Here is a 23597-nt window from a genome sequence, read left to right as displayed (position 1 = left end):
GGCAGATGGCTATTTTATACTGGTGTGTAAATGGTTGGCAATAGAACAGATCTGGGGCTGGGCTGGTGGGTGGTGGTGGAGGCAAGGGGTTCTCCCCGGTCTACGTCGCGTCGCCGGGCATGGCGCCCCTTACCTGCGTACTCGGCTGTCTTCCCAGAGCTGCACACACTATGGCAGAACGAGGAGCGGGCTGCCGTGTCCTCGGGAAAAATCTACGACATCTGGCACCGGCGCCATGACTATTGGCTGCTGGCGGGCATCGTGACGTATCCTTGGTGACCAGGCTGCCGGGCGCTGGTCTCGGGGAGTTCCCGGGACCCTCCCAGTTCTGCCTGGCGCGCATGGGGTCACTCCACGCTGCCTCGGTTGTCACAGGCCCTCTCTGAGCGTCTGTGTCTGGAATTCCCTCCTCGTGCACAGTCACTGGCTTTGGCCCTTCGCCCATCCAATGTGGCCCCCTTCCCGATCCCCTTTGAGTCCCACCCCTCGGGCGGGTCTTGGCTAGGTTCTGAGTGTGGCCGGGTGTGGCGTAGCTGGCACCTGGCTGGCCGAGGCGGCCACCACGGCCGTGGGCAGAGCCGCGGGTCTTGGAGCTGAGGTTCCTCCCCCGGTGTGCACAGGAGTGGGCCACGCTCCAGGCCGCGCCCTCCCCTGCCCTGCTGCCAGGCCAGTTTTACCCTTAACAATGCGCCCCCAGGCACGGCTATGCCCGCTGGCAGGACATCCAGAATGATCCGAGGTACATGATCCTCAATGAGCCCTTCAAGTCCGAGGTCCATAAGGGAAACTACTTGGAGATGAAGAACAAGTTCCTCGCCCGCAGGTTCAAGGTCAGCCCTGGGCTGAGGCGGGTGTGGGGAGGGACTGGGGGCTCAGCGAGGGACAGAGCAAGCTCCTTCCCGAGTAGACCTGGGGATTCATTCGTTCATTCAGTCTGTCAACTGACAAGGCAAGGGGCCCGCGTCTAGACCAGGCACATCCCAGAGTCACACGGGAACCGCGTGGCATGGTTCTCAAGGGCACTCCGCTTGGGCGGTGTGGAGAGCGGTGGGGTGGGGCCCTCCTTCGTGGAGGGAGGGGGTGCTGGCAGAGGGGGGGCAGTGGCCAGGAGGAGGGGCCAGGCCAACACCCAGCCATCCCTCAGCTGCTGGAGCAGGCGCTGGTCATTGAGGAGCAACTGCGGAGGGCTGCGTACCTCAACATGACCCAGGACCCCAACCACCCTGCCATGGCCCTCAATGCCCGCCTGGCTGAGGTGGAGTGCCTTGCTGAGAGTCACCAGCACCTGTCCAAGGAGTCCCTGGCTGGGAACAAGCCTGCCAACGCCGTCCTGCACAAGGGTGAGCAAGCTCCTCATGCCGTGTCCCGGGAAAGGCTCCCGCCTTCTTCCCGCTCAGGAAGGCTTCCTGGCCCACGGCCACAGAATGCCAGCCCGGAGAGCAGACTCCCCTGGGCCAGGCTGGGACAGTCAGTTATACAATGGATCGTCTCACCTGCTGGGAAACTGAGGGCAGGCCCTGGGCTTCGTAAAGGCTGCAGTTTATGGCACACGAATGCCCATAAACTCATCGTAGTGGCCCCACTGAGGATGAGGAGATTGAAACTCGGGTGTGAAGTAATTTGCCCAAGATTCTTCTTTAACCCTTGTTCCGGCTCTCTCCGTAGTCCCCAAGATGCCTTCTGTCCTTGGAGCCCCCAGGCTGGTTGGAGGCCGCCTGAAATGGGGAGCCAATGGCTAAAAGGCCTCACTGGTACCTGGGAGTCAATGGACCATGATGGTCTCCGCCCAGTGAGTGGATGCCTGACCCAGGGATGGGCCTCCAGGAGGCCTTTAGGAGGGAAAGCACTGCTCGGTGTGGTGTCTGGCTCTTTTCTCTGCCAGAAGGAGCTCAGAGTTCTTTGGAAGCCTGTCTCTCAGTTGGCAGAGCGCTGCTTTGCCGGCTTTGAGGGCCTGGTAAAGAGCGCCCCCTGGTGTCTGCTGCTGCGGATGTGCCATAACACACCCTTGTAAATAGCACCAGCCCGCCTGCTCCCTGCATGCACCACAACCAGGTAGGACTCCATTCCTCCACTCTCCACTCACCCTGCAGTCTTGAACCAGCTGGAGGAGCTGCTGAGTGACATGAAGGCGGACGTGACACGGCTGCCTTCCATGCTGTCTCGGATCCCCCCGGTGGCCGCTCGCCTGCAGATGTCTGAGCGTAGTATCCTTAGCCGCCTGACCAACCGTGCCGGTGACCCCACCATTCAGCAGGTCAGGTTCGGCCTGAGCGTGTCCTAGCAGAGTCCCCCTGTGCCTTCTGGGCACTCCTGGCGCTGGGGCGGGGTGGGAGTTGAGACAGCACTGTGCCAGTAAAGCTGATCCTTGCCTCCAGGGCGCTTTCGGCTCCTCCCAGATGTACAACAACAGCTTTGGGCCCAACTTGCGGGGCCCTGGACCGGGAGGGATTGTCAACTACAACCAGATGCCCCTGGGGCCCTATGTGACTGGTAGGTGCCCTTGCGCTCGGGCAGCATGCACTGCGGAGCCCTGCCGGCCCGCCTGCCCGCCGCCGTGGACGCCCCGCAAGCCTTCGCGCTCTTCTCTCTCCTTGGCAGATATCTAGCCATCCTCAAGACCTCCCCCCGTCGCAGCGCTCATTTCCAGCCGAGGTGAGGCCACTGAGGGCTGCTGTACGCTCCTGTCACCCCGCCTGGCTAGAGCTGCCGTCTCCCCAAGCCCTAGGGTCCCCAGAGGCCACTGCTGGCCGGGAGCCCTTCTATCCCAGCCCCCCTTGGGGGCCCTGGCCACTTTGGGGCCAGGATGGCTGCCCACTGGGAGATGGGAACAGGATAGGAAGGGGCCAGTGGACTTGTACGTGCCCGCACACACGCATGTGAATGTGTGTGCATGCGTGTGTGTGCGTGTGTGCGTGCGTGTGTGTGCGTGTGTGTGTGTATGGGTGTGCTCAGCCTCAAGTCAGAGATGGCTGTTCCCAGCCCCGAACTCTGTCCGGTACCCCCAGCTCTGCTCACCTCAGGGAGTTGCCCAGGACCTGGGGTGGCTGAGGGTTTGGGGGTGTTGCTGTCCAGGCGGGGGAAGCTCATGACCATCATCGCCAGGGTGACCGGCTTCCTCCCGAGTCCGTCTGTCCCTGTGGGAGGGACAGCCTAGGGTAGAGCACTGGGTGCGTCCTGGTTGGCCGCCTCCCCTGGATTCTGGGGAGCTCTCCCACCGTGAAGGTGCCCCCATGCCTGGCCTTGTGGCTGGTGGTGGGGAGGTCTTGGCCCCGGGTCCTCTCTGGTCACGTTGCCCACGGTCACTCCAAGCTGTGTGACACGCAGACGCCAGCTGTGTGACCCTCTGTCCCCCGCAGCCGCACTTGCCGGGCTGCCTGCCCGACCCTCGCGGGAGAGAAGCTGCTGCCTTTGTAGGAGCCAGCGCCACCTTGGGACGGAGAAGGAAGCGACGGAGGGAACCGGTCCCGGGGAGGAAGCCCAGGAGCGCCAGCTCGCCCCAGTCCACGCCCTCACCTGCCCCGTGGCCCCAGACGACTCCTTAGAAGAGATTTCATTTATTTGTACATCTTTTGCACTTTCCTATCAAAGACTTGAACACATTTGTCTTGATAAAAATTGGATGATGTAGGGGGATTCTGACCTGCAGCACTCTCTCAGTCACGGGGCTCCAGGCCCCAAGAGAAGCTTCCTGAAGCCCTGTGATTCTGCGCAGCTGGGACAAACACAGCATCTGGTCCCTGGGAGCCCTCGGTGTGCCCCGCCCCATCCACACTTGGAAGTCTAACTGCCCTGATCTGGGCTCCTGCCTGCTTGAGGTCTCCTCCCCCCCCCCCCCCCCGCCTCAGTGCCCCTTGGGTCAGGTCTGGGAGCAGCTGCCCTGTCTGATGGCAAATGCTGGCTAATCCTTGAGTCTGGGCAGCCTTAGTTCCTGCAGGAATACCGGGAAGTCTGAGGCCCATCTCATGCCTGGCCACCTCATCCCTGCCCAAGTTTGGGTGGAGGGTGAGGGAGCCAGCCAGGTCCTAATCCTTCTGCTAGCTTTGTGCCAGCCTGGAGACGGCCACCAGGCCCTGAGCTGGGAGCAGGCCAGGGTATAGAAACTCTAGCCGGGAGGAGCAGCTGGCAGGGCCTGCAGGCAAGACACTGGGCCTCCAACTCTGTTCCCTGGGAGAGGTTCGAGGGACACAGAGGCTCTGGGAGGCTGAGGGGAGATCTCCATAGCTTGTGTCACAGACACTCAGGCCGTTGCCTGGCCCTTGCTAAACCCCAGGTGTGTGCATCTGTCTTGTGGCTCTTTCTCTGAACCCCTGGGGGCTGGACCCCCGAGGCTCCTCCCACTGGCACTCCTACATGCCAGTCCACCCAATCTCCAAGGCATTGGGCACGGCACTGCAGGCGGGGAGGTTGAGAGCTGCACGCCGTCTCCAGGATGCTCGGCGCACACGGGCCCTGCCCCCTGGGGGAGCTGCCCTGGCGGAGGCCTGCGGGATGGCCCGCCTCCCCGTCCACTGGGGGGCGCACGTGCCAGACAAGGCAGGGCTCTGCTCCAAGGCTGGGCTAGGCCCCTTCCCCGCGTGCCTCCGCGAAGCCTCCCATCCCCGGTTCCCTGGGGCCAGCCAGTCCCAGGAAGGCGGGGCACCCAAGGGGCTCTGGAGGGAGGGCTACTGCTATGGGTGGGGGGAGGTGCGGGAGACTCTGGTCCACCAGCTTGGGACAGGAGAAAGGGCCTTCAGAATATTTCCATGCTGGTCCCTTAGTTGCCTTTGGCCAGAGGCGGGTGGGCGGGGCCGCATCTGAGTCTTTGGCGTCTTCAGGCTGCTGTGGTGGTGTTGGCAGGGGTCTGGGGCCTTGGGCAGCAAGCCGGGTTGGAGTAGCAGCTGCATCCTCACCATGCCAGCTGCTTTGCTTTGCTTGGTGTGATGGATTTCTGTGGCACCCCCCTTGGGGCTGAGGATCTAGGAAGGCACTCAGGTGACAGCCCTGGGGTCAGGACGACCCTCTGGACCTCACCCGCAGGAAGCCTGTCTGTCTGCAGCCCTCCCGAGGCTGGGCCGCCCTCCACACGCCGTGGTCTCCTGCCTCCTAGGCCTGGGACATCCTGGGTGCTGGGACTTCCTTCCCAGAGGCCTCTGGGTGCTCTCCCACCCGGTCCAGGCCCACAAGAGCTTGCTGTTGGGCCTCACTTCCAGGTCTGGGGTGCCGGGCCTGTGGGTGTGCGTGGAGGGCAGGCTCCCGAGTCCTGAGGGTGGGCAGGTTTGGTAGCCGTGCGTGGCCAGGCGTGGGGGGCAGGGATGGGACTTGGGGGGGGGCTCTGAGGCCGATGCTCCGTGCACCCTTGCTGGTCCGGCTGTGGCCAGCCGGTGTCCACGAGCTGGCGCGTGCAGACCACGGCCGGTGGACGGCGCTGCCCCTTTCTATTCCCAGAAGTTTACAGGTGGTGGTGCATCAGCCCAAAGTCATTGGCGACGTCGTGTTTATGGATTTCCCTCCCTTAATTTTCAGATTTTTTTTTAAACAAAAGTATTTTTTTAGGTGCGATAACCCAGAAAAGGGCCTTGTTGGGTGTATTTGTGTGTCCTGAACTCTAGACCGGAGCCCCAGCTGCGCCCTCCTTCCAGCACAGGGGTGGTGGTGGCGGCAGAGAGGAGGAGGAGGAGGAGGAGAGGGAGGAGGAGGAGAGGAGAAGGAGGAGGAGGAGGAGGAGAGGAAGGAGGAGGAGGAGGGGGAGAGGGGGGAAGCCACTCTGTCTGCCCTGCGTCTGAGCTGGACAGTGGAGGGAGGCGCTCGGCCCGCCCAGGCCCAGCGCGGGGGTCTGGCTCCTCGCCCTGGCGTAGCCCCAGGCTGGTGGGGGCAGGGCATCCCGCCAGGGCCCCCTGGGGTGGGCAGGGCCGTGCTTTGGACCTGGGCTCCTCTGCGGTCACCTCTTGTCCCCAGTGTTGGTCTGGGGAGCTGATGGGAACTGGCCGACACGGCGAACCCTTCCTTTGTACTCTGTGTGTATGTTTTGGTTTCTGTGTTTTAATAAACCCCGTGGGAAGGGATGGCGTCGGCGTGGTTCCTGGGGTCACGCGGGTTCTTGGTGTCACACAGGAGAGGGGTGTCTCCCACAGCCTTGGAAGTGATGTTTCCTGAAGCTCAGGGTTTACCAGGAAGGAGGGGAACCCCAAACACCCGGCCCCGCCCCCTGCCACAGTGGGAACGGAGGCCACGTATCCCCAGGGGGCACAGCAAGCCCCCAGGCCCACCCCGGTCCCTAGAGGTGTGGACAGAGGAGCTGTGTGCTTTGCCGAGGTGGCGCCACCTGCCGGGGCTCTGGGGTAAAGCACCTTGGGAGGGAGTGGCGGGGCTTCTGACCCCTTCCCCAGTGGCTGCCCAGCCCTGACGGGGAGGGAACAGAAGGCACAGAGGCTGACGGGCGGGCAGGGTTTTATTGTCATTCCATAAATACGTGGCTGGGCCTCAGTCTGGGTCTCCGGAAGCTCGAGGGGTACGGTGGTCTCTGCCTGGTGGGGTGCTGTGAGCGGAGGGCAGTCGTTTAAAAAAGGGGGGTGGAAGCGCGTTATGTACAGGGCCGCGCGTGCGAGCAGGGCTGCGGCCGCCGGCACCTGGGATCTGACCTGGCCCTGGGTGAGCCCGGTTCCCCCCCTTCCCCCCCCCCCCCCCCCGCCTCCTGCCACTCCTGCTGGCCTCTGAGCTTCACGGGGGCGGAGGGAGGGTGCCTAGGGCCTGTTGTGGGAGCTCATGGAAGTCAGACCTGGGGTCCGGGGAGATGGCAGCTGGCCCTAAGCCTGTGGCTGCACCCCTGAGTGGGAGGGGCCAGCTCCCTCTTTCTAGGCTTCTGCACTTGCTCTTCATCCAATGGCCCGCCCAGCTCCTCCCTCGTGGGGGACCGGCCCCCAGAAGCAGAGCCCAACCTTGTAAGTGCTTCAATGCCTGGCTGCTGCCTGGGTCGGGACGAGCTAAGCTTGTCTGCTGCCCCGGCCCCCCGTCTGGTGACACCCCAGCGCCTGGTGCGTGCTCCGGTCTGTCCACCTTCCAGCAGCGGACCAGGCGGGGGGCAGCAGCGTGCAGAGCTGGCCACTCTCTGGCAGCAAGGCCGGGCAAGGTCTTGCTCTTTGGTTCTACCAGCCCTGCATGGTCCTGCCTGGCAGCAGACATTTCTAGCCCGTGTGTGTGCGGGGCAGGGCCCCTCCCCACATCCACGGGGCGGCGCCTGCTGAGGCCCGGGCTATGGCAGGGGTCAGCTGGAAGACGGCGGGAGAGGGCGTGCCGAGGCCGGGCCCTCCCCTCTCCCTGCCCGTCCGCCCAGCTGGGGAGAAGCCCTCTGCAGGGCCCAGCAGCGCTGCTGGGCCTGGGCGGGAGGAGGTGCGCAGGGGCTGGGCCCTGCTTGCCCTGAGCGTGAGGCTGGCGTCGGTGTGGCAGGACAGGATTGAGAGGGCTCTGCCCCACAAACAGCGGAGGACTCCAGGCAGCCTCCTCCCGCCCCAACCTGCGGGCGCCCGGCACGTGGAGCCTCCACCCCAGGAGGGAGCTCCGAGCCGCTGCCCTGCCCGCTCTTCAACGCTGCCTTGTACAAGTGGCCCAGCCGCTGCCTCCTGTGGACTGAGCGGTCACCCCATGGCCCAGCCACAGCCCAGCACGGGGTGCGGCAGTGCTGGACGGAATGCCCAGGGCCTTCTGGGGCAAGGAACCCCCTCCTCCATGGACCCCCCACGGACCCCTCCCCCACGGACCCCCTCCCAAGTGCTCCACGCACCTGCTCTGCCACACCACTTGCTCGTGGAATTCGGGTGGAATGACGCTGGAAATTGGACCCTGCCTCGACCTTTTTTTGTGGCTCCCAAACAAGAGAACTGACCCCCGGCCCTGCCCCTGCCAGCAAGGGCAGGGGTGGCCCCGTCCTCTGCCCCAGGGGGCAGGGCTGGGTGGGGAAGGGGGGTGGGAGGGATCTGAAGCTGAACCCCACATGAAGCACCCTGGTGCCCATCGAGAGGGAACCCTGTCCTAACCACCAGGCCCCTGGCGGAGGAGGCCCGGGAGGAGGCCAGTCCCGCCCGCCCCGAGGACACAACCAGGCCTCAGCTGGCCTCCACTTGGGGAGCCTCCCTGGAGGGCCCCGGGTGGAGGAGCGCGGCGTCTCTGGGGGATGCGCAGAGGTGCCAGGCTTGGACGTGGCCGAGCGAATGTCCTTCCTAACCCATGCCATCTCCCCGGCACCATGTGACATTGTCCAGCGAAGCGGCGGGCAGCGTCTGGCGGCAACGTAGAGGTCATCTCCTGGTGACGCCGGGCGTGGTGTCTTCCCTTGGATGCAAACCACACTGCACTTGGCTTCGAGACAGCGTAAGCGAGCGGACAGAGACGAGGGGGGACCGGAAACTGTCCGAGCAGGTGGCAGGGGGAGCTTAGGATCTGTAGTCCTTTTTGCTGTAGGGTTTGTTACCCAGAATGCTATCGATCTCGTGAACAATGGAAGACGACAGTTTCGGAAGGACCTGGAAGGACAAGAATGACTTAGCACTGTGTCCACAGATCTGGCCGTGGCCTCGACCCCGAGCCCTGGGTCTGGCAGGGCTGAGCAGGCTGTGCTGGGGCCGAGACTCCAGATCCCCGTGCTCACCTGTATGGCCCCGATGTTCTCCATGAGCTGCTCCGCGTTGGAAGCACCCAGAAGCACGGAGCTGACGCCTTCGTTCCGCAGGCACCAGGCTGTGGGCCAGAGCCGAGGGTGAGGGGGCTGCCTTCCGCTGTGCCTTGCCCCCGTCTGGGCATTAGGTGCTCAGCCTCCTGTGTGTGTGTGTGTGTGTGTGTGTGTGTGTGTGTGTGTGTGTGTGTGTGTGCATTAGGTGCTCAGCCTCCTGTGTGTGTGTGTGTGTGTGTGTGTGTGTGTGTGTGTGTGTGTGTGTGTGTGCATTAGGTGCTCAGCCTCCTGTGTGTGTGTGTGTGTGTGTGTGTGTGGTGCCCAGAAATATTGGGTAAGGCTTTGCCCAGGGGTTGGCTAGAGGAGGGGCGGGGTAGCCCCGTGGCTGCTGACCGGCGCAGGGAGGGGCCCTGGCTCTCTGTTCCCTCCCCAGGAACATGGGTGCCGTCCCACCCCTCAGATCCTGGCTGCCTGTGGCTGGCGAGGGGTGCTGTCTGGGCCCGCCCCCCTGGGCAGTGCAGCTCCAGGCCCCTTGTTTTCAGAGACCCCGCCATCTCCCCAGGGTCGCCAGCCCGCCTCTGGGCCCCGAGCGCAGTACCTATGGCCAGCTGGGGGAGGGTGCAGCCCAGGCGCTCGGCGATCGCCTGCAGCTCCTTCAACTTGGCTTGCTGGCGCCGTCCCTCTTCACTTAGGATTTTGTCCTTCAGCCACTGGTAGCCCTGGGAGAGGACACAGACCCAGTGTGGGGGTCACCTGCATCTCCACGTGCAGATGGCCCGGCATCTCCCCGCAGAGCCTCCGCCCAGGCAGCCGCATCCACCGCCCCCGCTGGTGGCCTCGTCCTGGCTGAGGACCAGACTCAGGCGGGCGCAGGCCAGAGTGCATCCACGTGTGTGTGTGTGTGTGTGTGTGTTTGTGTGTGTGTGTGTGTATGAATGGTTGACCCCAGTGGATCGGCCGTTATGAGGGGTGGGTAAGGTTGGGAGAACTCCATCCATGTTCTTGTACCTGGGTGGGTGGTGGATGGGACAGTCGAGGTCCAGGGAACCAAGGCCATCTTCCCAGAGTGCTCCCTCCCCTATGTCAGTGCTCCCCGCCCCCCCCCACCAGTGCTCCCTCCCCTGTGCCAAGTGCTCACCTTCAGGGAGGCTCTGGAGTAGGGTGGGATGCCACTGTCATACTTCCCGGAGACGATGCCACAAGCCAGAGGGGACCAGGTCATGGCGCCCACACCTGGAGGAGAGAAGCCAGGTGAGGCGGGGCCTGGGGCGCGTGGGCGCCGGTGCAGAGGGACACCCACCTATCTTGTGGAAGAGCTCCGGCAGCTGCACCTCCACCTTCTCGCGTTGGAACATGTGGTACTCGGCCTGCTCACAGATGGGCGGGATCAGGTTGAACTGCCGGGCCACCGAGTATGCCTCCTGTAGGCACAGAGGTCCGGATGGGCTCACGTCAGTCTGGGGCCCAGGAGCCCTGGGAGAGGACGCAGAGGCATTCCTGGGAAGCCCCGCTCCCCGCCCTGGGAGTCAGAGCTCTCGGGAGCTGGAAGAGCAGGGAGCCGGGCTGGCTCTGGGGCTGGCACCGGCGCTGTGTCGGGCATGGCCCCTGCTCTGGGGCCCTGGACCCAGCTACAGCGGTCTCCTCCCATGCTGGGAGCTCAGGGCCTTAGCTTGTAGCTTCCTTCTGCTCCCGCCCTGGGGTGAGCCCAGGCCGGGCCCTGACCCCCTCTGATCTGAGACTGAGACTTAGCATCTGGGAAGTGTGTGTGTGTGTGTGTGGGGGGTCGTGGTACTGATGCCCTGCAGAGCCCAGTGCTGGCTGCGGGCAGATCAGGAAATGCCAAACTCCCGCTGCCTTACACCAGCGCCCAAGGCCCACTTTTCCAGGGGCTTCCGAAGACCGTTTCATTTCTGGATGGGAGGTTGAGGGAGACGCAGCACAATGCCTCCCTCCTCCCGCTGCACACCCGGAGGTGACTTCTTTTCCTCTGGGCCTCTCCCCTGCAGAGCTCAGAACCGGGCGCGCCCTGACCCTTCCTGAGGACCCCGTGGTCCTCAGCCTGGAGCATCTCCACGGAGGAAATGATCATTAGTGAGGCTGAGAGTCGCATGGCCAGAGCTGTGTGACCCTGAGCATGCTCCCTGGCCTCTGCCTCACCCGGCCGTGGGGGTTAAAGGGGAGCCAGTTCCCAGGGAGTGGGGACTCCATCCCCACCCACAGTGCACTGGCTGCAGGAGCCTGGTGGAGGGCATCACAGGTGTTTTCTCAGAGAAGCCTCAGGGCAGGCCATGCGAGGTGGGGAAACAGGCTCAGAGAGGCAAAGCCCCTGTCCAGGGCCACGATTCACCAGAGATCTGTGTCTGCAAGGCCTGTGAGCGTGACTGCCCCCCACGGTGCGGTCCCGCTCCCGGCCCCAGGTCCCCCCCCCACGCGCGCGCAGCCCATGCGGGGTCACCGTACCATGATCTCCATGGAGCTCCAGCGGGACGTGCCCCAGTACATGGCCATGCCCTGGTTGATGACGTGCGTCATGGCCCGCACAGTCTCTGTGTGAGAGAAGGGAGGTGTGGGTGGGGCGGGCCGGGGGTCAGGCCCGACCCGGGGACATTCTGCGAATGCAGGCAGGGTGCTGGGAGGAGGGAGAGGCTGCGGAGTTGTCTTGCAAGCAGTGTGCTTCCTGGCTCGAGCTGGTGGGCTGGGGATGGCAGCAGGGAGGAAGGGAAGGAACTCCTACTCCAAGAAGCGGGTCCCCAACACAGCCGCCCGGCTGCTTCCCAGCCTGACGGGAACTCGGTGGCCGGGCGTCTCCCTGGAGGGAGGAAGGTGAGATCTAGGCTCTAGGACAGGGGTGGGGGAGGGCGTCTACCCGGGGGACAAACTGGGGACCCTGTTCATTCCAGACGGGCTGTGAACACATGATGGTGGCAGTCAAAAGGAAACACGGTTCCCCCCCCCCCCCCCCGCTGTGCAGCTTCTCCACCATCCCACTGGAATCGGGAGGCCTCCGCAGGGCCAGACCATGGCACCTGTCAGGCCCTAAGTGGCCCCAGAGGGCAGGGCTGGGGGCAGCTCTCCCAGTGCCAGAAGAAGACAGGAAGCCTCGTGGGGCCCCTGCCGGCCCAGGCCAGTGTCCCTCCAGGGCGGGCGGGGCCCAGGGCCCTGCGGGCCTGCTCTTCCCTCTGTGAAGGGCTGAGGCTGGGTACAGACAGTGTGAGGCTCCAGGAGCTCTGGAAATAACTAGAACTCTGTGGAGCCGAGCCTCCCCAAGGCCTAAGGAGTGCGGCTGGATGCCGCGTCCCCCTTGTTTTGGGGGCGGGGGATGCCGTGTCCTCTTTGGTTCAGGTAAGTGGGGGGGGCGCCGCATCCCCCTTGTTTAGGTAAGTGTGGGGGGTGCCCATCTCTGACAGGTGACAGCTCCTTTCTAGATTCAAAAAGTTCTGTGAGCCAATGAAGCCCGCTGGGCCTACGGGTCCCCCCGTGGCGGCTTCTGCCTCCTGGGGACGTTGTGGTTTGTACAATAGAACCTGGCCTTCCATTTTCAAACTGCCAGCACCCCTCAGCTGGGCGGGGGGAGCCGGGGCTGCTCTGCGGAGTCTCCCAGGTCCCACGTTCCGTGGGGAGGAGGAACAGCGTTTCCAAACGCCAAGCGGAGACCTCCGCCTCGCAGAGCGCTCTCCTCTGCAGCGGCCCGCTCCAGACGGGAGGCTGCGGTGCCCGGAGATGGCTGGGGCGTGGAGGCGGCAGGAAGCAAGCCCCCCGCCGACCCCCCCCACGCAGGGCGGCCGTGCTGCCTCCTGTCCTGCCTGTTTTATGGCACCCCAAAGGCTGCTTGCTGCTCAGACCACCAGGGCCGGTGGGCTGCTCCCGCAGGGCCCCAGAGCCCCTGGAAACCCGCACTCTGGCCTCCACCCCTGCAGGGCCTGCCCTCTTCTTCCACCCAGGACGTGGCTCGTGGGTCCTCCGTCCCAGCCTGGTGAGGAGCACCGTGGCGGGCAGGGAGTCGGCCTCTCAGGGACCCTCTTGGGTCCCTTTCTACGCCAGCACGTCAGCTGGGGGGAGGATGTGTCTGGTGGGGAAGGGTGACAGATCTACAGGGGCCTCGTACCCCTCGCCCCTGCCCCCCAGTGCAGCCGGTCTCCCGCAAGGCTGCCCTTGGTTGGTTTTTAGAGACGCTCCTGTCCGGCCCACCTGACCACGCAGCTGTAACCTCTTTCTTTTGTTGTTGTTTGCTTTTTGTTTTTTTTTTAGTCCACGTGCCAGACAGAATGAAGGCAGAGGGTCCCTACTGCCAGCCCCTCCCCGTCCTCCTCCCCCGACCTCCTCCCCCATAGCTCTCTGGTCATGAAGACCCCAACCGCTGAGACCACATGATGCCCCGCGATGCCCCTTTCATGTAAGGGTGGGGAGGAGCCCACCTGTGCCAGGAAGACAAGGCCGAGGGCTGAGTCTGTCTGGAGTAACTGGGCTCTGGGCCCAGCTCTGGGGGGGAGCGGGGGGATCTGGGAAGAGGCGGTGTGGGGTTGACACACATGGGAAGGCCTGGAGGAGGAGGTGCTATGCATTTGCCCATGCGTGAGCTCAGCGGCCCCAGAGATAGGGACGACCGTCCCTCACCTCAGTCTTTAATGCCGGCTGGACAGAGGCAAATCTTTCCAGCGCCTGACCAAATCCGGGGCACCGTGAGTGCATCGCAAATAATACATGGGCGGCTCAGGTGGCAGCGCCAGGCGGCAGGCGGGAGCACCGGTGGTGCGGAACGCTGCGCCGTTCCCAGGAGACCCAGGCCGGTCCTGGGGCGGGTCCGGGCCTCCCCTGCGGGAAGGGCAGAGGCCGGGCCTGGCCAGCGGCCGTGTCCCAGGTCTAGAATCAATCCCATCTGCTTAGGTCATCTCCAACAAGGAACGTGACTCTATTTTGACGCAGAAACCTGGTGGCAGGTGTGAGGGGGACCCAGCCACACAGCCACAGAGCTCACAAGGAGTCAGCGTGTTTTGAGTGGGGTGGGGTGGGGTAGCTGGCAGAAACAGAAGCTTGTCAAAGGTGAGCTATGGAGGAGACAAGACTTGGGGGGGCGGGGGCTACGTGTTCTGAAGTCTTCTTATAGAAACTTGGTCTCCCTGACCCTTCCCACGGAACCATCCAAGATCGGGTTCCCAGGTGAGGATGGCAGCATCCTCAGACCAAGAGGAGCCTCTCCGTCCTCCCCTTGCCCCCCAAAAGACAGCGGGCCAGGGCAGCTCAGCTTAGCGCAGGCACCGCGGGGCATGCGGCGGTGGCGGGCATGTGCGCAGGGGACAGATGGATGACAGCGTGGATGGGTGGCCAGGCCGCTCCAGAGCCGTTTTGCTTTCCCTTCACTTGCAAGATGTCCTCATGGGGCGCTCCCCCTCCCCTCGTATGCATTTTATGGAGAGGTCTGTCATCTGGGGCCAGAGAGTCGTATAAATAAGAACACTGTCTCATAAAATGCAGCTCGGATCAGAAGTCAATGGTGGGCTAAGGGTACTGTGTACCTTCTATGACGAATGTCCTGGCCTTGGAAGAACTAAATGGGTCCCCTGGTGATAAAAGAAAGATTTAGAGACCAGAGTTTATAGCTGTGGGAACACAGAGGCGTGGTATGATACGGGGCAGGGGATGCACAAATCACTTGGTGAAGAGCACACATTCTCTTAAAACGTAAAAGAAAAATATATATACACACATGTGTGCATATATATATGCATATATACACACACGCATACACACATATAAACTAATGACAACAAATAACTTGAACACAACTTAACTCTCCAAGTCCCTGAAGCAGCAAAGCATAAATGAGAAGATGCTGGTGGCGGGCGGTGGGGGAGATGGGAGGGGCCGCGAGCCAGGAGTGGAGAGAATAAATAAACGCCAAAGAAACCCAAACTGCTTTGCAACGCGCTGAACGTATTTGTTTTTCCTCCTCTAGGTAACCATTTATCCCTCAGAGCAAAAGATTCCTAAACCCTCCCGGTGGAACCAGGTTGCGGACAAGGCGACAGTTGCCTGGAGTCTTCCATACCACCATCTGGCTGTAAAACCTCCACAGCCCAGAGAGGAGGAGGCACCACCCAGCTCTGGACACAGCCAGGTGTGGGTCAGGTGTGGATGCCCATGAGAGAGAGCTGCAACTCAGCCTGGGGCCGCCAGGGAGCTGGACCCTCCCCCCCCCCCCGCCCCCGTGACCGGCCTCTGCCCTGCGTGCCCCCTGCTGCCGGCTGCTAGGGCCTCAGGTTAGACCTCTGATCAGCCTGGCTCTGTTCTTCGGGAACCCATCGGGCCCGAGAGGCTGGCGGTCGGGGAGCACCTACCTTCCATGGGGGTGTTGGGGTCTGGGCGGTTGGCAAACACCACGTCTACATACTCCAGCTGCAGGCGCTCCAGAGAAGCCTTCAGACCTGCCGGGGGGGGTTACTGCTGTTAGCACATCTGGACAGTTGTGGACCCTCCCTGTGCCCAGCTCAAGGGACCGAGCCCCCCACCCCTGCATCTGGAGCTTTGACACAGTGGACGGATGGATTCCTTTGGTGAGAAGCCACCATAGGAATGAGGTATGTCCCAAAGGGAGAGAGGAGCCACAGGTCCAATGCCCTGGGACAGGACAAGCCTGGCTCCTTAGCCCGTGGCTGGTGTTGGAACAGGTTATGATGCAAGGAGGGACGGCAGCTGTCAGGCCCATGCAGAGGCCCTGGCTGCGGAGCTCACCAGCCAGTCCTCCTATCTGCTCAGAACCCAAGGTAGACACGTGGGCTCAGTGGGGTGGGAGGGCCTGGGATCGAGACCCCCCCCCCCCCGCATTGTTTCATAGAGTGAATACTACCTTAATAAACTCAACTAGGAAAGCTGCCAAGGCAGTAAGAACACAGGCTAAGCTCACATCCGGCAGCCCCATTTGAAACCCAGGCCGTGTCCAGCCGCTCGCCGCCTGGCTGGGGTCTAAGGGAAGGATCTAATCAGAGCTCCGGGTGTCTCGGAGTCAGGGCCTCTGCTGGGCGTGGGGTGGGGCACTGTTTTTGGGGGCCCACCCCAGAGTCCCTCCTCACCTTCTATTATGTGCTTCCGGGACAAGCCCCGCTCCGTTTCCGCTCTGAAAAACAGCCCAGCATGTGAGGATGCAAGGGGTTTTAGGGAGTCTTTAGGGATTGTATTTTTGTTATTTACTTATTGTGTTGGTCCTAGGGCTTAAACTCAGGGCCTGGGTGCTGTCCCTGAGCTCTTTTTGCTCCTGGCTCTACTACTTTGAGTGACAGCACCATTTCCAGTCCCCCCCCCCCCATAGATAATTGGAGATGAGTCTCATGGGGACTTTGCTGCCTGGGCTGGTTTCCAACCATGATCCTCTGATCTCAGCCTCCTAAGTAGCTACACTGGTGCGGGCTGGGAAGAGGTTTATGATGCTGTGTTAGGCCAAAAAGGTAAATCAGCAAATATGAGGTGCAGCCCAGTTCCCCTGTGGGGTACCACCACAGGCTCTGGGCTGAATTCCCACGGGGCCAAGTAGAGGGCTGGACATTGACCCACCCCCAGGGGTGCCATCTCCCGCTTTCACCCTTCCATCTCACTTGAATTAAAAAAAAAAAAAGTTGAAAATACGCGCGCGCGCGCGTGTGTGTGTGTGTGTGTGTGTGTGTGTGTGTGTGTGTTTACCTCTTCTCAATTCTGGGGGGGGCTGCTTGGTAGGCATCCTACCATCATACCTCCAGTCTTGTTTTTTACAGGTTATTTTAGGGATGAAGTCTAGTGAGTGTTCTCAAACTCTGATCTAGATCTCTGACTCCTGAGTAGCTAGTATTATAGGCATGAACTATCTGCACCCAGCTACACGGTTATTATCCATGCAGGGTTCTGATAGATGACTGGGCAGAAAGGCCCTGGGTTTGAACTCAAGGACTTGTACTTTCTAGGCAGGCATTCTACTATGTGGGCCACAACCCAATCCTTTTTGCCCTGGCTGGGATAGACTGTGATCCTCCTATTTATACTTCCTGCACACATCAATTACTAAGCCCAGATGTTTATTGGTTGAGATGGGTGTAGGGGGGTCTTGTCAATTTTTGGGACCCTCTTGATCTCTTCCTCCCAAGTAGCTAGGATTACAAATCTGAGGTGCCACGCCCAGCCATATGTGTAATAACTTTATGTGACAGAGCCTGCGCAGCTTCAGCGGCAACAAAGAGCCCGATACTAGATGGGGTGACGTCCCAGGCATGTGGAGGTAGTTTGGATAGCTCAGTAACTTCCTGTTTTCCAGAATCTTTAGGATGTCACCCTTGTAATCAGGGGGAAACATGGGAGGAAAAATAAAAATCGAGGCTTGAAATGAGACAAGCCAGCTGCAGCCTGGGGTCTGACAGCCCACCCTCCCACAACGTCCTCCGATCAGAGAACCCACCAACCACCGGTGGCGACAGCACCTACTTTCCACCCCAGAAGATCTTGGTGGTGATGACGAGGCTGGACCGTCTGTGGGATAGAAAAAAAAAGAAGGCATTATTGGACCCGGTCCCTGGGTACTCCCTCAGCTCACAGCACACAGCTCCTCCCCGAGCTGGGAGCCGGGGTGTGGATGGCGGGGGGGGGGTGGATTTCTGCAGCACACGCCATGTCTCGAGTCCTGGTACTCCCTCACCATGCAGCCAGCCAGCCCCAACTGCAGGCCAGCACAGGGCTGGACAGCAGAGCCTGAATCTTTTTCCCCCTCTGTGCTGGGGACACTGGGCTGTGGCTTTGGTCAGGACCCCAGGAGAGCAAGAGCCAAGGTCCCTTCCAGTGGAAGAATGTAACAGTCCTGTGTGTGACTGTTACCTCGGTCTCCCTGGGGACCGCCGAGGCAGGCGGCTGCTCCCGCCGCACGCACCCAGCGCGACCTGGGGCCAGAAGCATCAGCAGCTGCCCAGCGCCCACCCCAGGCCAGAGGGACGCTGACCCAGCAGGCTGCTGGATTGGCTAATCTGTGCAGCTTGAATTTGCAAGCAAAGGACCTCATTGGGGATCCTTGAGGGCTGAGAACAAACAACCTGACGGGGTGCATGAGAGAAAGGGTGTCCAGAGCCCATGCGGGGTGGGGTGGGGACTGCCTGCAAACCGAGTGAGATTCAGAGTGGCAAGTGGCGGTGGGGGGGGGGGGGAGGCAGGGAGGAGAGCAAGCACGGAGCGGGGCTCCGCCATCCATGGGAGCAGGGGCCTCTGCTGAGAAGGGACCTCAGGCCCGACAGCCTCCATCACCTTCCTGGAGGCGGCCCTGAGGGATGGGGGCCGGGGCGCTAGGCTGAAGTACTCCTAGTTCTTAGGGGACCAGCACTGTCCAGCCAGCCTGGGAAGGTAAGGACCGAGTCCAGACAGCCTGCGCAGTGGGTCTGAAAATGCTCCACTCACAGGTGGGGCCCATGGGCCCCTCCTCCGGCTCTTCTCTTTGGCACCCAGGTTCCTCTGATCCTAAGTGCTCTACACAAGAGGCCTTTGTACGTGGCCTTCCACAGTGGGCGCTTGCTGCTGGCCCTGGCCACTGCGGGAGCCCTTTGGCTAGAGACTGCACGTGAGCGCCAGGCCTCTGCTTCCCCGAGGAGCGGGGTGAAGAGCAGGCGCAGTGCGGCCGGTGCTCCGGTCTCCACGCAGAGCCGCCTCTACCATGCGGAGAGCTGGACTTTACACCCGCCAGGGGACTTGAAGACCCTTAGCCCTAGCTCCTTGAAGGGAAGCCCCCTGTGGTGTGGGCACGGGATCCCCTTGAAGAAGCTACTTTCATTCTGGAACAGTCTCTCGATTGATTGCACTGGTACTGGGGCTTAAACTCAGGGCCTAGGCACTGTCCCTTAGCTTTTTTTGTTCGAGGCTGGTGCTCTGCCACTTGAGCCATAGCTCCACGTCTGGTTTTTGGGTGGTTTACTGAAGATAAACGTCACAAGGACTTTCCTTCCCCAGGCTGGTTTTGAACCTTGATCTTCAGATCTCAGTTTCCTCCATAGCTTGGATTACAGGTGTGAGTCATTGGTACTCAGCTAAAGTCTCCCCTTTCAGCAAGGACTTCCAGGCCTTGGCCAGGGCCTGACAAGGTGACCCCTGGATGTTCCATTTGTAACCAACCAGCAAAGAGCAACCTCCAAGCCCTCATTCTTCCCAACCCAGCGCCATCCAAGCCCAGGCTAGCTCCAGGCAGCCTGCTCACCCCAGCCAGGAATCCCAGAATGCATCTGCTGCCCTGTGCCACCTCCCACCCTGCCTTCCCTGTGTGTATGCTCTGGGGACAGACTGCAGAGAGAACCGAGTAATTACCTCCATCCCTTCTTCTTAATGATGTTTCCTAATACCACTTCAGCCCTGCAAAGCAAGAGCAAGACATGGGGATTGCATCATGGCACGGCTGAAAGAAATCAAGCCCAGCCCCACAGTGACAACCCTCTGTAAAATAAATGCCACTGGTGCTGGCAGTGTGGCCCCGGCCTGGCAGCTTGTTCTAGAGGGGGCGTGGCCTGGGGCTGCCCCAGGCTGGTAGGGGGGAAGTTCTGCTCTTCCCCTGAGGAGCCTGTGGGCCTCTGCAGGTTCCTGGAGCAGCAGCCACAGCTCTGCGGAGAAAGGAAAGGCCCACGGCCACGCATCTGCCCGCTTCTTGGCCTGCTGGAAATTCACTGGGAGAAATGCCTGGCAATGCTTCACAGGCGAGATCTCCACATGCACCTGTTTATAAAAGGCATCCTCTGTGTTCCGACAACCAACACCGCACCAAAGGTGGCATTTCCAGGAGCACGGCATGCGTGTCTGCACGTATGCACACGGGCATGCGCGCTGGCGCGTGTCCTTCTTGTTTCTCGATTTGGAACAACAGAGAGATGCCAGGCCGCCCGCTCTTTGTTCTGCTTTGATGCCACTCTGGGTTTTGCGTCAAAGCTCGGGCCAGCTAGGGTCACGAGCAGGCTGTTCCAGCCTCGCTTGGCACCGCAGTGCTGGATTAACTTTTAAGAACTTTCTGTGTGTAGCAAAATGTTTCTGAGCAAAAACAACAGACGGGAATGAGCCATCCCCGTGCTACATTCCAATTATAAAAGCGCTTGAGTCATCCGCTCAGAAATAATGGGCTCTAATTTGCAAGCTGTTTAGCATGCATTCTGAATGCGCCTAAGTTATGGTCAGGATGCACGGGAAATTCACCCAGCCCTGGCCTCTTCCTCTCGTTCTGAGCTCCCTGACCACGGGTCTGGAGAGGAGGGAGGTGGGGTGGGGCTGCAGTGACTGAAGACATCAGTCTGGCCCAAGCCTGTTGCTGGTTATTCTGGCTGCAGACTGCGAATGTGGAAGGCTCACAAGTCACCAGGGGCACCAGAAATCCTGCAGTCCTCTGGAAAATGCCCAAATGAGTGTCAGCGCGAGAAGCATGATGTGTACCTGGCCAGCTCGGTCAGCAAAAGGGCTGGTGCTGGCCAACTGCCTACCCCAAGGGCACTCTGAGTAGACATTGCTCTCTCAGGCTTTGTCTCCTAGCCACGGGCTCCTCAGAGGCCCTGGCCCAGGACCCAGCGTGCTTGCTCTGCATGCCAGTCCTATGCGTCCAGGGGAGGGCAGGGGGCGTGGGGAGGGTCATGCAGGCTGCTGAGCAGTGGAGGGGTGCGGGACCTGTGTGCACAGGGCTGGGTCATCTGAAGCTGCTTGCTAGGTGCACTCGTGGGCAGAGCCCAGACAGGAGCTGGGCTAGCGAAGAGGCCAGGGAGGGAGGGGCCTCTGGGCCGGCATCTGGGCTGCTTTGACCTCAGACTCTTCAGCTCAGTGAATCTGTCTGGAAAGCGTTTCCTCTTGATTGGAAACTGCTGCTAGTTTGGAAAGGGTAGGAGGGGACTGTGGCACTGAAGAGATGGGAAAGGCTGCTGATGGGGATTGGAGAAGGTTTAGGGGGACAGGGGGGGCAGGGGCGGTTCCCTACTGTCAGCCCCCTACTCCATGGCTGGGACTTGGGCAGGGGCTCAGCTGGGTGCTCTGAGACCCGCTGCAGGCCGCAGGTCACAGCCCAAGCTTCATGAGACAGGTGGCAGGCCCCACGGCCAGGGTCCCCAGCGATCCTGAGCTGCAGCCAGCCCAGCCACGGGCTGGAGGGGGGCGGGGCAGAAAGAGGACGGAGAGAGAGCCCACAAATGAGTCCACAGACAAAAGCTGAGATTTGGAAATATGAAGCAGGAGAGTGGATGATTTGATTCCAGCCAGTCTTTAAAATCGAAGCCAAGCGGCCTGGCTGGAGAGAGCTGAGTCTGGACATCATTGAGTAGGAAAAGCTCACTGCCAAGATGGGAGGTGCTCCCTTCAGCTCTGGAGCCCAGGCCTTGCTCCAGCGCTAAAATTAAGCCACATTCCCTGCAGTTCTAATTGCATCATTAAGACATGGAAATGTCAGGTGCGTGTGTGAGCATGTGCGCGTGCGCATGGGCAGCGCTTACTGCAGGTCACCACATGCCAGACAACAGCTTAACCATGGTTCTAGCCCGGCGCCCTATCTTTCGCACCAGAAGGCCTGTGGTCACTTCGGTGCTAGGGCGCTCGGGGAGCAATTCTCGGCTCATAAAAATGCCTCCTAAGGCCATTTACAGTTTAAGCAAGGAGGCAGAGTGGAAGGCAAGGTTGGGATACTCTGGGGAGCAAGAATTCCAGATACCAGAGTTCAGGCTCTTCCCAGGCACGCTGTACCTCCTTTCCTGTGTGTGTGTGTGTGTGCGCGCGCGCGCACGTGTATCTGTGAGTATGCGTGGGGAGGGGGGAGAGGGAAACACGCACTTGCCAGCTGCATAGACTTCGGCTGTGTCAAACAGGTTGATGCCATTGTCGTAGGCCAGGGTCATGAGCTGCTCTGCCATCTGAAAGGAGAAAACAGGAGTGACTCGTGTTCCACACTGTCTGCCAGCCCATCCGGTGCCCAGGCCCTGCACCCAGGCCTGGATGGCGCCTCTCCCTCTCTCCTCCTGACCTGTGGGCCACGAAGGCAAACTCTCAGAACCATCCTTTCAGGAGAGCAAAGAAGGCAAAAGGGATGAAGACACCATTTACGAATTCCTTGAGATCAGGGACTACCAATCTTTTTTTTTGGGGGAATGGGGGCCTTGAACTCAGGGCCTGGGCGCTGTCCCTGAGCTTCTTTTGCTCAAGGCTTGCACTCTACCACTTGAGCCACAGCGACACTTCCAGCTTTTTAGGTAGTTTATTGGAGATGAGTCGTATGGACTTTCCTACTCAGGCTGGTTTTGAACCTCAGACCTCAGCCTCCTGAGCAGAGGATTACAGGCGTGAGTCACCGGCGCTGGGCCGGTGAATGTGTTTTAAGCTCTGTTGTGTCTAGTTAAATTGCACTGACTTCTCTGTGGCGATATGAAGACTGCATTGTTACCTTCTTCAGACAGCGACCCAGAAGGCTCACGGCTACCGGTCCACCCTAGCTGTCCACCAGGTCTTGCCCCTTGGGCTGAGCCTGAGCTCCACCAGCAAACTCCAACAGAGAACCAGGAACTGGGGAGCCTGGTGTACCTGCACAGCAGGAGTCTCCTTCCCCCCTCCGGCCTGGCCATGTGTCCCTCAGGATATCGCGGCTGTCCATCCGTGAGGGTCCCATGTGCCCAGGCCCAGCCCAGGACGCCAGGCCTCCCCCCCAGGAACCCCAGGGTTGGCTGAGTAATTCTTGTGACATGCTCTGCTCCCAGCCACTGCAGGACCAAGAGCCAGTTGAAGATTCTAGAAACCTCTCTCTACAGAGCTCAGAAGCCCAGGAGCCAGGCAGACATGAGGAACAGAGGGGGAGTCATGGGGGACCCCACAGGAGGCCCAGCATGGGCGGGGTGCATCCAATCCCCCATGCTGCTCAGGGGAGGGAGGTGCAGCGTCCCCAGATCCCTTAGGTTTTCAACAGATGCCAGGATCCCAGGGACTTTGTCCCTAGGGAAACGCAAACAGTTCAGAGATTGTGCAGCCCCAAGCCAAGCTGCTGGGCGGCTGAGGTTGGAGGCAGGAGCTCAGGGTGTGGGGTCTCTGGATTCACCAGCAGGGCTCTGTGCTGTTCCTCGCTGCGTGGCTCCAGAGTATCAACAAGGCAAATGCATCATCGCTACTGCCATTCCCCTCTGGGTTGCCTTGCGCTGGCTCCGCCAGGCGCTGTTCTACATGGAATGCATCGTGCTAGCCTGGCTGAGCTGTACCCAGAGCCAGGCCCAGCCCCAGCCCTGCTACTTCAGGATCTGCTGCATTTTGGGCGGGTCCCAGGACACGGGTGCACAAAACGGAGAGGGGAGAAGTCTCAAATCCCTGGGCAGCAGCCAGCGAGCCTACCAAGACCAGAGGCAGGCCCACTGGCCTCTGCTGGAGCCCTCCAGAGGCTTCTATTCCAGATAATCAAAGCCAAGGCCTTCCGTCAGGGACCTGACCTCCCGCCCCCATCCCAGCATCCCGCCCTGGCTTTGCCTTTGCTGGCCTGGCCTCAGGCCCGCTCTCGGCCTCTGCCTTCCCCTCTGTCCCATACCACCCGGGAGTCTCATCCGCCCTCCTGGCTCTGCCCCCCTCTTCTGTGGGCCACTGTTTCAGGGCGCCCCAAAAGTATGGTGTCCCTGGACCCCTTGAGGGTTCATGCAGAGGGACTTTGCAAAGGGAATTAGGTGAAAAGTTCTTCTCTACCTGGCACCACAAATGTCCCGGTGTGAGGAGGCAGCTCACAGTCGGGAGGAGGAGCTAGAGAACCATGCTGCGGAGATGGGAGCGGCTGAGGCGGCCAGCAGCTGGCAGAAGCCAGCGGGGCCCGGAATGACCGTCCAACAGGGCCCCCAGAGGAGAGCACAGCCCTGTGCTGCCCGAGCCGGGCTCAGCTCAGCAACAATGAGCTCACATGGGTGTGTGTGTGTGTGTGTGTGTGTGTGTGTGTGTGTGTGTGTGTGTGTGTGTGTGTGTGTGTGTGTGTGTGTGTGTAATGGAGATT

At 61.1% G+C, this 23597-nt stretch overlaps 2 protein-coding genes across 12 annotated transcripts in view; one reads left to right on the top strand and one right to left on the bottom strand.

The window, feature by feature from the left end:
- The window catches only part of Chd5 (chromodomain helicase DNA binding protein 5), a 54477-nt gene extending 50844 nt beyond the window's left edge, over positions 1–3633 (top strand). For 4 of the 5 annotated variants that reach the window (XM_070037189.1, XM_070037190.1, XM_070037191.1 and 1 more), the window contains exons 36-41: positions 158–266; positions 698–830; positions 1145–1340; positions 2091–2254; positions 2599–2652; positions 3357–3633. In XM_070037189.1, coding sequence (XP_069893290.1) covers positions 158–266; positions 698–830; positions 1145–1340; positions 2091–2254; positions 2599–2652; positions 3357–3542 — 842 coding nt within the window. In that variant the 3' untranslated portion in view covers positions 3543–3633. Of the gene's footprint in view, positions 1–157; positions 267–697; positions 831–1144; positions 1341–2090; positions 2255–2375; positions 2491–2598; positions 2653–3356 lie in introns of all 5 variants that reach the window. The other variant, XM_070037193.1, reaches the window with a different exon arrangement.
- A 2776-nt stretch (positions 3634–6409) lies between these two features.
- Kcnab2 (potassium voltage-gated channel subfamily A regulatory beta subunit 2) overlaps positions 6410–23597 on the bottom strand; it is a 79608-nt gene continuing 62420 nt past the window's right edge. For 4 of the 7 annotated variants that reach the window (XM_070037205.1, XM_070037203.1, XM_070037204.1 and 1 more), the window contains 12 exons: positions 21419–21498; positions 18938–18982; positions 17084–17128; positions 15709–15752; positions 14977–15063; positions 14155–14199; positions 11102–11187; positions 9942–10062; positions 9780–9874; positions 9240–9360; positions 8621–8709; positions 6410–8495 (listed from right to left, as the gene is read on the bottom strand). In XM_070037205.1, the coding sequence (XP_069893306.1) occupies positions 8406–8495; positions 8621–8709; positions 9240–9360; positions 9780–9874; positions 9942–10062; positions 11102–11187; positions 14155–14199; positions 14977–15063; positions 15709–15752; positions 17084–17128; positions 18938–18982; positions 21419–21498 (948 nt within the window). In that variant the 3' untranslated portion in view covers positions 6410–8405. The remainder of the gene's footprint in view (positions 8496–8620; positions 8710–9239; positions 9361–9779; positions 9875–9941; positions 10063–11101; positions 11188–14154; positions 14200–14976; positions 15064–15708; positions 15753–17083; positions 17129–18937; positions 18983–21418; positions 21499–23597) is intronic. The other 3 variants (XM_070037206.1, XM_070037208.1, XM_070037202.1) reach the window with 1 other exon arrangement.

This window comes from Dipodomys merriami, unplaced genomic scaffold (genome assembly GCF_024711535.1).
Source record: "Dipodomys merriami isolate MVZ:Mamm:240054 unplaced genomic scaffold, mDipMer1.0.p SCAF_28, whole genome shotgun sequence".
In the NCBI taxonomy this organism is placed as follows: domain Eukaryota; kingdom Metazoa; phylum Chordata; class Mammalia; order Rodentia; family Heteromyidae; genus Dipodomys; species Dipodomys merriami.
Note: the sequence above shows the minus strand (reverse complement) of the source record. Positions and strands in the feature narration are given on the sequence as shown.